At 39.6% G+C, this 12758-nt stretch overlaps 1 protein-coding gene across 1 annotated transcript; it reads left to right on the top strand.

Annotated features, from left to right (window-relative positions):
- The first annotated feature begins 1424 nt into the window (after positions 1 to 1424).
- Positions 1425 to 11362, top strand: XRCC2 (X-ray repair cross complementing 2). The gene is made up of 3 exons (XM_026719901.2): positions 1425 to 1563; positions 9045 to 9126; positions 9991 to 11362. The coding sequence occupies exons 1-3, from the start codon at positions 1525 to 1527 to the stop codon at positions 10701 to 10703; spliced, it is 834 nt and encodes a 277-aa protein (XP_026575686.1). The 5' UTR covers positions 1425 to 1524; the 3' UTR covers positions 10704 to 11362.
- The last annotated feature ends 1396 nt before the right edge of the window (positions 11363 to 12758 follow it).

Genomic DNA, 12758 nt, shown 5'->3' with positions numbered 1-12758 from the left:
AGTACAGCTGGCCCAGCAGAGATGTTGTATGAGCATACCTGGATGCCCCCTCAATTGCCCACACTCTGAATTCCAAGCCCACATGCAGCACTTTGTAATACAAATAGTTGTCAGCTTGCAGGCACAATTGAGACCAGAAGTTTCATCGCAAAGTACAGTGGTACCTCAATACTCATCATTAATTTGTTCAGGGAGACGCAATGTGTTACCTAAAATAATGAATATCAAACATTTTTTTCCCATAAGAAATAATGTAGTGAGTCATAAGGCAGCCAACACTGACAATCTTGCTTATGCATTAAGCACCGAATAAATGATGAGTACAGAACACAATTTTCATGTCAAAATGAGTTGAGGACCAAATTTGATGAGTTTCAAAGCAATTGAGCACCAAAGGTACCACCAAAAGGCAGTTGTTAAATTGAGTTACGCCCACTTTTATGACCTTTTTTGCTCTGTTAAGTGAATCACATGGTTGTCAAGTGAATCTGGCTTGTCCCGTTGGCTTTGCTTGTTAGGAGCTGACTAGGAAAGTAGCAAATTGTGATCAAGTGATCCCAGGACATTGAAACCATCACAATTACATGCCAGTTGCCAAGTGCCTGAATTTTGATCATGTGACTGTAGGAACGCTGCAACAGTTGTGTGAGGATTGGTTATAAGACACTTTTTTTCAGCATAGTTGTAACTTTGAACGTGGCTAAACTAATAGTTGTAAGTAGAGTCACGTGTGAATTGATTTAAGATGTAAGTGACTATGACAGAGTATTTCCAGTCCCCAAAAGAACAAAATCAGTACATGCTGGCTGGGGAATTCTACTGGTAGGAATTAAAAGCTTGCATATCTTAAAGTTGTTAGGTTTGAAAAACACTGATCAAAAGGTCCACTGGCCAAAATCCCATCAGCAATCCTATCCTTACTGAGAAATCTGTGGTTCGGTATAGCTGATGTCTTCAAAAGCAGATGATTTTTTTTAAAAGGATAGGTAAGGAATATGTCAGCCTTGGGGAAAGCAAGATTGGTTTACAAGAACAGAAAATGTGGAATTATATTGTGAGTGACTAATTTGCAGGTAATTCAGTATACACGACACTACAGTAGACTTACGGTACACAACAGTATGGCATTTGGGGCAATATTCTTCTGTTTTATCTCTCGATTTCGTCTGGCCTGCCAAATGTAAACATCCACGAGGAGGCAGCAGGGATACACAACCTTTAGTAACAGTTCTTGACTGCCGCCTAACAAAACTTACAGCGAAAGAGATGAGGATGAAAATAATTCTCCACCCACACGCAAAGCTCTATAAACTACATGGGGGCGGTAGAGAGCCGGAGTGCATCGTTGCGCGTGCGCAGAGCAGAATTTCATTGGCCCAGATCCGTCAGGCGAGACCACGGTTTGAGAAGCCCAAGCGCGCCTGCTCAAATTGCAGGGTAGCGCATGCGCGCTGGTAGCGTCGAGATCGTCTGGTAAGCGAGCGCTTCGTGAGGGGCGTTCTTTACTCGCTCCCGGTCTCAGCGATGACCAGCGGGATGTCGAAGTGGGAGTCGGGTGCCCAGGTGAGGCAGGTACCGGTTTACCGGCTCCTGCGTGGGAAGGGGAGGAGACCTGAGACTGTTTCCTAATGGAGGAGTGTCCCATAGTCGAGGTGGTATACTGTTGCAGATTATGGAGGCTCTGCTGTGAAAGCTCCTTTCGCCCTTCCTATCTTCCTTCCTTTATCTCCAATGACCCGTTTTGTCCTTGTTGCATGGACTTTGTGGCCCTAAAACAGTTCACTTGCTGCTTTAAATCAGCTTTCAATCCAGAAAGGTTGACTTTCTAGTTTCATCGGGATAATTGGGGATTATGGGAAATGAAAGTACAGCAACTTCAAGATGGATGGACTTCAATTCCAAGAATTCTCCAGCCAGCAATTCTGGGAGATGAAGTCCACCCAAGTTGCTCAGGTTGAGAAATTATGCTTTCATTTCAGTATTTGCCTGCAGCACAGGATGCAAAATGAATGGGAATTACACAAACACAGACAACTGCTTTGTAGTTGCAAAAAGTGTGTGGACATTAATAAAGGCAGGTGTAGGAAAAAAAATCAGGGTAATTGTAAACCTTTTGGGACAGTTTGTGTCCTCGCAAACAATTCAAAGACAAAAGAAAAGGGACATAAACTGGATAAAATAGAATAGAATAGAATAGAATAGAATCCTTTATTGGCCAAGTGTGATTGGACACACAAGGAATTTGCCTCTGTGCAAATGCTCTCAGTGTACATAAAAGAAAAAAATATATATTCATCAAGAATTATAAGATACAACACTTAGTGATAGTCATAGGTTACTATAAGCAATCAAATCATACATGCATAGGTTACTAACATGCAATAAAAACATACTAGGAAAACAAATAAAACAATATAAATTGTAAAGATACAAGCAGCAGAGTAATAGTCATAAGTGACTAATAAGTGAGAAGTAAGTGAGAAGTATAGGAAGGATGACAATAATAATAGTAATACAATCTTACTAAGTAACTTGACAATGTTGTCAGAGTTAGTTGTTTGCTAATTCCACCCAGTTGTTTGCTAATTCTACCCAGGTTTTGGGGGGGAGAGGGAGAACCTAAAAGCCTTTTTTTATACCATGATGGCAATATGTCAGCTGTCTTCACTTTGCAACAGATTGATGCCAGCCTTTCAAGACAGCAGTCTGGCTTTAGAGCTTCAAGAAATCAACAGTTTGTCTGTGGAAGTCTGTCAGTTGGTTGTGTCACTGTTTTTTTTTTTCTGCTTTGCAGCTCACAAAAGTTTTTATTAAATTTTGGCTCCATTTTTTTTACAATTGTTGAAACAACTGAAAAACTATTTTACTTGCCATGAATGTGACATTCACTTTCAGCTCTTAGGTTGGCCCTTTAGGTTATAATAGTTCTTAAAATGGCTGACAAGTTTTCTGTTAAGTTGCTTATTATCTGAATTTAATGCAGCACTCAGAGCCCCTTTTGAAATATAAAGTGACATTAATGGAAAGCAAAAATGATGTTGCTTAAAACTCTTTGCAGCAAAAGTGAAATTAAGGCATCCTAAATAGGTAGCAAGGTAGAATTTTTAGCCTGCAATTTATTCAGCCAGTAGGGTTTTTTAAAAAAAAAATCAATTTTGAGTGTGGTCAAAAGTATAACCTTTTATGAAGATTAATATTTAATATCATTATTTGAAACTGTGGTGACAGTGCTTGGTTTTGGCATGCGTCTTCTTTTTTATTTCTTTTCTGTTAGCTGGTTCTCCCAGGATGTTAGTGCACACAGCATGATGCTAAATCACTGCACTTACTTTGCCTTAAAAACCAGAGAGTAAACATGAATGCATTAGTGTTTAAATTATTATAATAACCTGCGTCGGCCGTTAAGGACCTGCTGTTTTTTCCCTGTCAAAAATATCCAAACCCTTGTAGGGCAATTATCTAGCCCATAATAAATAGTGGAGTTCTATAATTTAGTCCACAATCACCAGAAAGAATAACTTGCCTAGCAGTTAGAAGAGCAGAAAGTGAGCAATCTAAAAAAATTTTTTACCAAGGAAAACTATTTATCAGTCAGTTGATTGCAGTTGCTTGTTAACTTTGTCTGGATGTAGGAAGATCAATAAAATCAGTCTTGGTTAGTGCTTTATAGAATACCACAAGGAAATCTCAGAGTTGTATTGTTTCGTTGTTAGTTGCGAAGTTGTGTCCAACCTATCACAACCCCATGGACAACGTTCTTCCAGGCTTTCCCGTCCTCTATCACAGTGGCCCCCAACCTTTTTTGTGCCACGGCCCGGTACCGGCATCAGCACACATGGCAAGGCGAGCCGAGCGACCAGCCAGCCAGCCGTCCCCCGCTTCTCCCCACCACCTTCAACTCCTCCTTTGTTCCCTTGTTGATGGGCTTCGGGACGGCTTTGGGACAGCCGCTCAGCTCACCTTGCCTTGGGTGCTGAAAGAATCCTCGCACCTTAGTTTTGTTCAAAGCCGCCGCCCCCCTTCGATGAAACTAAGGCGCGAGGATTCCTTCAGGACCCAAACGCCGCTTTCCAACCGGAAAAGCTCACCGGAAGCACTTTCTCATCAAAACAAGATGGCGGCGCCCAGCAAACCAGCGGCCCAGTAGAAAATGTTCCACGGACTGGTACCGTTCCGCGGCCCGGTGGTTGGGGACCCCTGCTCTATCATATTCTGGAGTCCATTTAAGCTCACATCTACTGCTTCAGAGACCCCATCCAGCCACCTCATTCTCTGTCATCCCCTTCTTCTACTGCCCTCCATCGTTCCCAGCATTAGCCTCTTCTCCAGGGAGTCCTTCCTTCTCATTAAGTGGTCAAAGTATTTAAGTTTCATCTTCAGGATCTGGCCTTCTAAAGAGCAGTCAGGGTTGATCTCCTCTAGGACTGACCGGTTTGATTGCTTTGCAATCCAAGGGACTTGCTGGAGTCTCCTCCTCCAGCACCAGAGTTCAAAGGCTTCGATTCTTTGGCGCTCAGCCTTCCTTATGATCCAACTTTCACAGCCATACATTGCAACTGGGAAAACCATAGCCTTGACTATACGTACTTGTGTTGGCAGGGTGATGTCTCTGCTATGTAGTATGCTGTCTAGATTTGCCATAGCTTTCCTCCCCAGGAGCAAGCGTCTTTTAATTTCTTGGCTGCGGTCCCTATCTGTGGTGATCTTGGAGCATAGGTTATATAGTTAATAAGTATATAAAAATTATATAAAAATAATAAATATATAAACAAGTTATATAGTTAATAATATTATTATAGTTAATAATAATAGTTGTATTCTAGATTGGGAAATTTAAAAAAGATCCTGGAAAAAAGGCAATGATGAACAATATCTACATTACTCAAAATATTACACGGATATGCAGTAAGCAAAAGCTAAGCTCAATTCAAGGGAATTTTTTTAAAAAATGGCTGCTATTTCAGAACATCTGAAACTTACTTATAGCTAGCTACCTGAATCTTTTAACTGGAGATATAATGTAATGCAAATAGTCCTCGACTTGCAACAGTTCATTGAATGACTGTTCAAAGTTACAGCGGCACTGAAAAAATTGACTTAAGACCATTTTTCATTATGATCTTTGCAACATCCCCATGATCATATGATCAAAATTCAGATGCTGATTCGTTTTATGACCATTGCTGTGTCCCAAGGTCATGGGATCACTTTTGGTGATGTTCTGACAAACAAAATCAATGGGGAAGCTCATTTACAACTGGGGTTACTAACTTATCAACTGCAGTGATTCGCTTAACAACTGAGGCAAGAAGGGTTGCAAAATGGGGCAAAACTCGCTTAACAAATGTCTCACTTAACAGAAATGTTGGGCTCAGTTGTGTTGTAAGTCGAGGACTACTCGTAATGTAAATTGGGGTCTCACATGGGCAAGGAATGCATTACGAATGAAGGCAACATATTCATGTCCCAGGATAATATTGCAGGATCCAATCTGAATCGATCACCAGAACCAGAGTTTTAATCTTCCAAAGTTTTGGATTTTTGCTGGAGCCCATCCTCAGGGAACGAGAATGCATGAGGATCTCTCTGCAGAATGTGCATTCTTTCATCAAGTTATTCCCTCTCTACAGCTGGTCCAAACTTTTTGGAAACAAAAGTTGAGAGGACTGACTTATTTTTTTAGCTGACTTTTGTCTACCTTAAGGTTCAATATTTTCGTTTGTCAAAATTCTTTCTGTGAAATTGAAAGCGGAAAGCTGCAATAAAAATAATTACATCATTGCTCTAAAATACAAAGGGTTTTCATTACTGATTCTCCCATAGAGAAGCGAGCAGCAAGAGCTGGAACTTAATTATTTGATATTTGCTTTTTAAAAAGTCATTACTAAAAGAAATGAAACTTCAGAAGAAATAAACCCAGCGACAAGATTATGGGACAAAAATATTACATAGGTGTGTAACAAGCCGTCACATGGTGCCATTGGGAACATGTCCATTTCTGTCTTTGAATCTCAGGAGTTTTGAAATACTAAAAGCATCCCATTAAATTGAGAGACTTGTCCACCTAACACAAAAATCTATATTGCATTAGGCTCTCTTGAGTGTGTTTTCCAGGAATTTCTTGTTAAACACTATGAACTTTGCAATCCAAAATAAATGGGCCATTCTGTCTACAAAGCCATGGTGTTAGAAAAATGGGCACATAAAGAACATTTGACCTTCAGCTGCATATGTGACTGTGCTTCTTGCCAAATGCCTAAATATTGCCTTCATTTGGATCTTTTGAGTATCTTGCAGACCTGCAGCTTCCAGAAAGAGTTGGAAGATTGTTTATCATACACAGCAAGCTACCACTTGAGCTTGGGATTGCAATAATTTGTGTCTGATGGCTAATGGAAGGTGGTGCAATTTCATCTTAAAATACTCCATCATTAGACAGCTGATTTGATTAGCATCACTCCAAAAAGGCAACAAGTTTTCAAGTATTTGAGTTCTCCAGGACTTTATTCTCAAAGAGAAAGTTACAAACAAAAAGCAAGATATGTCCAGGAAAAAGAAAATAAGCTATGAATTCTGCTATTCAAATTCAATACTATCTACATCTTTCAACTTAATATGTATCTGAAGACCCTGAAAGACCACTAGATTAGAAGCAGTCTGAAAATCCTGAAATGCTTTTTTTTTTGTTTGGCTCTGATAAAAGTGAACAAATTATACTGAAATTCAGATAAATTGGAAGGAAGCTTCAGTGGTACCTTGGTACTCAACTGCTTTGAAATTCATCAGATTTGATATTCAATGCATTTTGATGTGAAAATTTTGTCCCAGGACTCATCATTTGTTTCGTACTCAGCACACAGGCTAGAACTTGTCAGTGTTGGCTACCACTGTGACTCATTACGTTACTCTTTATGGGAAAAATGTGTTTGGTACCCATCATTTTGATACTCATCGCACCTCCTGGAACCAATTAATGATGACTACCAAGGTACCGCTGTATCTTAAATGCCAGCATGCCTAGGAAAAGGTAACTCACATGGGAAATGCCCCTGGCCTTGGAGCAATTCGTAGTTTTCCAAGTGCAGCTGGCGGTTCCACTATTGCAGAAGTTTTGTTTATTCTGCAGTTTGTGCTCTTGTCTGGTCCAAGAGAAACCAGCAGCCGTGCATGACTATAGTTTGTGGAGTTAGTCGCCTTGATGGGGAGATAATGTGATTTCCCTTGAAAATTAGTGGGAAACTGAATGTTGCAATCAACCTCAAGATTAAGAAGAAAAGAACATATACATTGGTAGCTGGATGTCTTTATTGCTCCGGAATTTCTGGAGAATAACATAGTGTGATGGTTGTATCCCCAGGCACTGGGAGCAGACAATAATGCTTCCAGATTTAAGGGGGAATAGAGAGATAACCCTACTAACTACAGTAGTCCTCAACTTACAACAGTTCATTTAGTGATTGAAGTTACAACGGCATTAAAAAAAATTGACATGACCATTTTTCACACTTACAACTGTTGCAGGATCCCCTGATCAAAATTCAGATGCCTGGCATCTCATAAAATATGACGATTGTAGTGTCCTGGGGTCATGTAATCATCTTTTGCGACTTCCGATAAGCAAAGTCAGTGTGGAAATCAGATTCACTTAACATCTATGTTACTGATTTAACAACAACAGTGATTCATTTATGATCTGAGATAAAACGGGACAAAATTCACTTAACAACTGTCTCACATAGCAACATAAAATTTTGGGTCAACTGTGGTTGTAAGTCGAGGAACTCCCTATACAGGACATAGGCTTAACATAATCAGCAAACTTTATCCTAAATACCCCCAAGATAAACTTAAGGATTGGTTGCATCAGGGAAATTTGGTAGCAGAACAACAGCCCAGTTTTAAAGAAGGCGCCATTGATCAACGTTTGCCACATTGTTGGTTGAATATTTTCTAACTAAGTTACAAAATATTCAACCAACCATGTGGCATTACTATATGTTACTATTATAGCTCTTAAGGCAGCTTCTGAGTATGTAACCAGGACCAAATTATGGGAGAGCCTGGAAGCCACATTCTTTCCCACCTGATGGCATTTGAGTTCATTTCATAGTCCTTTTGCCTAAATAACCAGAGCGCTAATGTACCTTTGAAAAGAAACTGTTTTATCTTCCAAGATTAGGAAAATACTGGAGTTTTATCATCAGGAAAGTGGATTAAAGGAGAAATGTTGATGGCTTTTCTTTATAGCCCAGGTACTTCCTAGAAAACCTAATTCCACAATTAACATCTCAAAATAGAGAAAATTATTTTGTGTCAGACTTAAGATTGCTGTTATTCTGTGACTTTCTGTGTACCTAAACTCACCTCAGTACAATATAATGCTAGTTTTGAGCCCATTAATTTTTTTTCATTGTTAGGTTGTACTTTGCAATATTGTAGTGAGTCTTGCAATTGCTTTGGGCAATTTTAGTAAAATGAAGAAATAAGCTAAACTTTATATAACTTGTTACGAATCACTGATTACAGGTAGTCCTCAACTTACAACCGTTCAGTTGGCTGTCGTACAGTAGACCACTGAAAATGACATTTATAATCTAATTCTGAGGCTCTGGTGGCCTCTGCTCAATTCTACATTTTGGCACTTGGCATCCAGTCTGCATTTATGCCATTTGACCATAATTTAAGAAGTGTTTGCCCCAAACCAGCATTTAGTTACGGTTTTTGGCAGAAATGCCCATAGTAAACAAGGGGTTTGCTTAACAACCACTACCAAAAACAGGCATAAAATCAGTCAGTCCCCTGGGTCAGCCATGTCATTATGAATATAATGGACAGAGGCCTATTACGGTCATAAGTCAAGGACCACACAAACATTTGTCACAGCAAACATCATTTTCTGGGAACAGGTATTTCTTTGATCGTTGAAACATGTCCAGAATTTTAAAATCAATTATATACATATACAACGTAAACACTTAAGCTACTGTGAAATCATTGAATTCATATTTATGGTATCTAACAACTTGCCTTTTTTCCCCCAAAAGCTGATTGCTCGTCTTGAAGGTCGAAGTTCTCTGAAAACTCTTGAACCGTGCCTGTTTGCTGAGGAAGGATATCCCATTTATGGTTTGGAAATATAAATATATATATATATTTCTGGCAAATATGCTACTTTGCATATTCAACCAGTGCATATTATTTTAAATACAGGTAGTCCTCAACTTACCACCACAACTGAGTCCAAAATTTCTGTTGTTAAGTGGGTTTTACTATCTCTCTAGTCCCAGTTGATAAGTGAATCACTGGACTTGTTAAGTTAGTAACACAGTTGTTAAATGAATTTGGCTTCCCCCTTGTCAGAGGGTCGCAAAAGCGGGTTTGGGGACACTGCAATGGTCATAAATATGAGTCAGTTGAATTTTAATCACGTGATTGTTGGGAGTGTGAAAATTGGTCATCAGTCACTTTTAATGTTCCATTGTAACTTCGAACAGTCACTGTTGTAAGTTAAGGGCTACCTGTACTACAAATCTCTCCTCTTCCCAAAAACACAACCTCTAACTCTAAAAATTTACACATTTTGGAAATATGAAGAAACTTTCTGTGGCTAGAGAGTGACCACTAATCTGTTTTATTGTATTCTGTTATGTCAGCTGGTAGTTTCCAGTAAGTTTTAAAGTGTTCAATGTTAATAAAAACACTGGAGATTAGATAATGATTTGGGAAGCTCTTTGCTCTAGAAAATACAAGTGTTTGCTCCTCCATTTTTTTCCCTTGGGTTTTATCTCCTTGCTTATAGTGCTGCTTACTCCAGATTAATTCCTGTAAAACCAAGAAATGTAAACTAATTATGCTGAATTGGAGTTGTCCAATAATCAGAAGATTCCACATGTTTTTCCTTTGGATTATATGTGAAGCGTGAGGATTCAAAGGGGGAAAAATATTTGGAAGGTACTGTACATGACCACATTTCTCTTCCCCGCTTCACAGGAGACGTCGTTGAATTCCACGGTGCGGAAGGCACTGGGAAAACAGAAATGCTCTATCACCTCATTGCTCGCTGCATTCTTCCAAAATCAAGAGGTGGTTTGGAAGTCAGCATTGTTTTTATTGATACGGACTTCCACTTCGATATGCTGCGTTTAGTGACTCTCCTGGAATACAGATTGTCATCTCAAGGCACCGAAGCCACCATGAAGTGCTATCTGGAGAGGTTTTTCCTTATGAATTGCCACAGCAGCTCTCAGCTGCTGCTTAGTCTTTACTCTCTGGAAAGCATGTTTTTGTCCCACCCTTCCCTTTCCCTCTTGATCGTAGACAGTATGTCGGCTTTTTATTGGATAGACCGGGCCAACGGAGGAGAAAACCCGAGTCTGCAGGAAGCAAACCTAAAAAAATGCGTGCAAGTCCTCCAGAAGCTTGTAAAGGATCATCACTTAGTGTTGTTTGCCACTACTCAGTCGCTTATGCAGAAATCATCGAACTTTGTGGAAAGCTCAGAAAAAACGGAGTGTGATGCAGGTTCAGATTACCGCCCTTTTCTTTGTAAAGCGTGGCGACAGCTCGTCACCCACCGGATTTTCTTCTCCAGGCATCCTCATCCAGATGACACCCAAGGATTTTTATTGACTACATGTCACATTCAGAACGACTGCGCGGTAAAACGTTCGTTCTGCATTACGGAGCAAGGGATCCAGTTTTAAAAGCCCAGGTTAATTTTAAAGGCGGGCATGCGTTCTTTCTTTTAAAACGGTTTTTATATTTTTTTGTACTAAGGTTATCTCAAATTTAATGTTAGAAAGCATGCTTCAGGTGTATACGGGCAAATTGATGATGCTTTATAAAAAACGTTAAGTTCTGGGGTCTAATAAAAGTGGTTACTTCTTATTTTCAAGCACAGAAACACAAAGTTGAACTGGGCTGAGCGCTGAGGTTGAGCTTGATTTTTTTTTCTCTTAGAAAAGATGTATTCGTTGACTGCATGCCCAGCACGCAACTGAATTTAATAGGAAGAATACTATTTTTTTTAATAATCCACTGAATAATTTGTTTTTATCTGTTTTGTCCTGATTTCCTGGAAATTTTTCTCACTTGTTTCAGTGGTCTTCATTCCATCCAGGGTTGTGGGGTCAACCAGGGAAATAGCTTTGGGGAACTCTCATTGGCCTTTTATTCAGATTGTAGCTTGAAATATGGAAAGCCATGGATGCAGTGGCAGAACAAACAAGTGAAGTTCTTAAAGAGAACTTGGTGTGCCTGAAACCCCAGCACTTTTATTCAGCGTGTCATATGTCAGAAGTTTGATAAAACAAGATTTGTTTGAATTAAAAAAATGCTCTGCAGCTCAGAGTAGTAGCAAAACCAATATTGCGTCTGTACAGTGCGTGTTAATTTTATTGCCCTTTGATTATTTCAGTGCTTTGCAAAATACATTTTATGATTGACAAGTTCAAGATATATGCAAGGCTAAAAAGAAATGCTTACATTATAGATGAAATCCATATATTTCGCGACTTTCCATTAATGTAGAATTGTCACACTTCCCACTTTTGAATAGAGTCCCTTCTATCTGTCATGCTACAATCTTCACAACAATCCTGAAAAATGATCCACATTGCAGATGGAGAAACAATTTGCCAACCTGCCTGAACAGGAAATTATAGTATTACTGACATGTCTGAATGCATACTTTGTATGTTTTCTTCTCCTGGGGATCCTTTATACATATACATGAATCTGTACAGATAGATAGATCTGTGGTGGGTACAGATAGATGGTTCCTAGGAACCATTTACTAGTAGTACTCAATTTACGACCAAAACCGGGACTGGAATTTCCATCATTGCAGTCAAAGGTTGAGTAGGGTATCATTTCTCCAGCAATCATTAAGCAAATCATAGGGTCATGAAGCAAACCCAGCTTCAACAATGGGTATTTTTTACCAGACATCTGCAAAAAAAGGTTACAAACTAATCAGATGACTGCAGGTTTCTGCAACCAGTTGTAAATGCAAGCAGGATTTAAGTGACTGAATTGTGATCACATGCAAGTATGAATACAGGTTGCAAGTCACTTTTTCCAAGATTATCATAACTTTGAACCATTGTTCAACAAATGGTTGTGAGTCAAGGACCACCTGTAGATAAGTTTTCTCCATGACGGTGTATCCCTAGCCTATTCTTTCAGGTCTCCCAACAGCAGGGCACTCATCGCCACCCTAAATGAACCCATCCCCCTTGCTTCCTGGCTGTCCTCTTTCCCCATTTCCAGGATTGGATCTTTGCATAATTGTGTGGAGTAAGATACATTGTGCCTTGAGTGAGAACTCTGGGTTGATATCTTTGACCAAGGCTCTTCAAACTTGGCAAGTTTAAGACTTGTGGACTTCAACTCCCAGAATTCCTGAGCTAACGTGACTGGAGGAGGAATTCTGGGAGTTGAAGTCCACAAGTCTTAAAGCTGTTTTGGACGATACATTATTTTGTTGGCTATCCAGGTTATTCTTAGTCTTCCCTAACACAACAGTTCGAAATCCTATCATGCTTCTTCAAAGTCCAACTTCCGAAGAAGACCGTCCCAGGGAATACATGGACTGCTCTGATCTTTTATTGCAAAGATCAGAGCATTCAAATGCATCAGGGCATTTGAATATCTTTGCCAAGGACTTCATGGCTGCTTTATCCAATGCTAGCTTGCAGATACTTCTTGACTGATGCTTTATTATTGAGAGTTGACAAGGCAAAGCTACTCATCACTTC

Source organism: Pseudonaja textilis, chromosome Z (assembly GCF_049901715.1).
Source record: "Pseudonaja textilis isolate UNSWEBS1 chromosome Z, rPseTex1.2, whole genome shotgun sequence".
NCBI lineage: Eukaryota > Metazoa > Chordata > Lepidosauria > Squamata > Elapidae > Pseudonaja > Pseudonaja textilis.
This window is presented reverse-complemented; position numbering and strand designations above follow the sequence as displayed.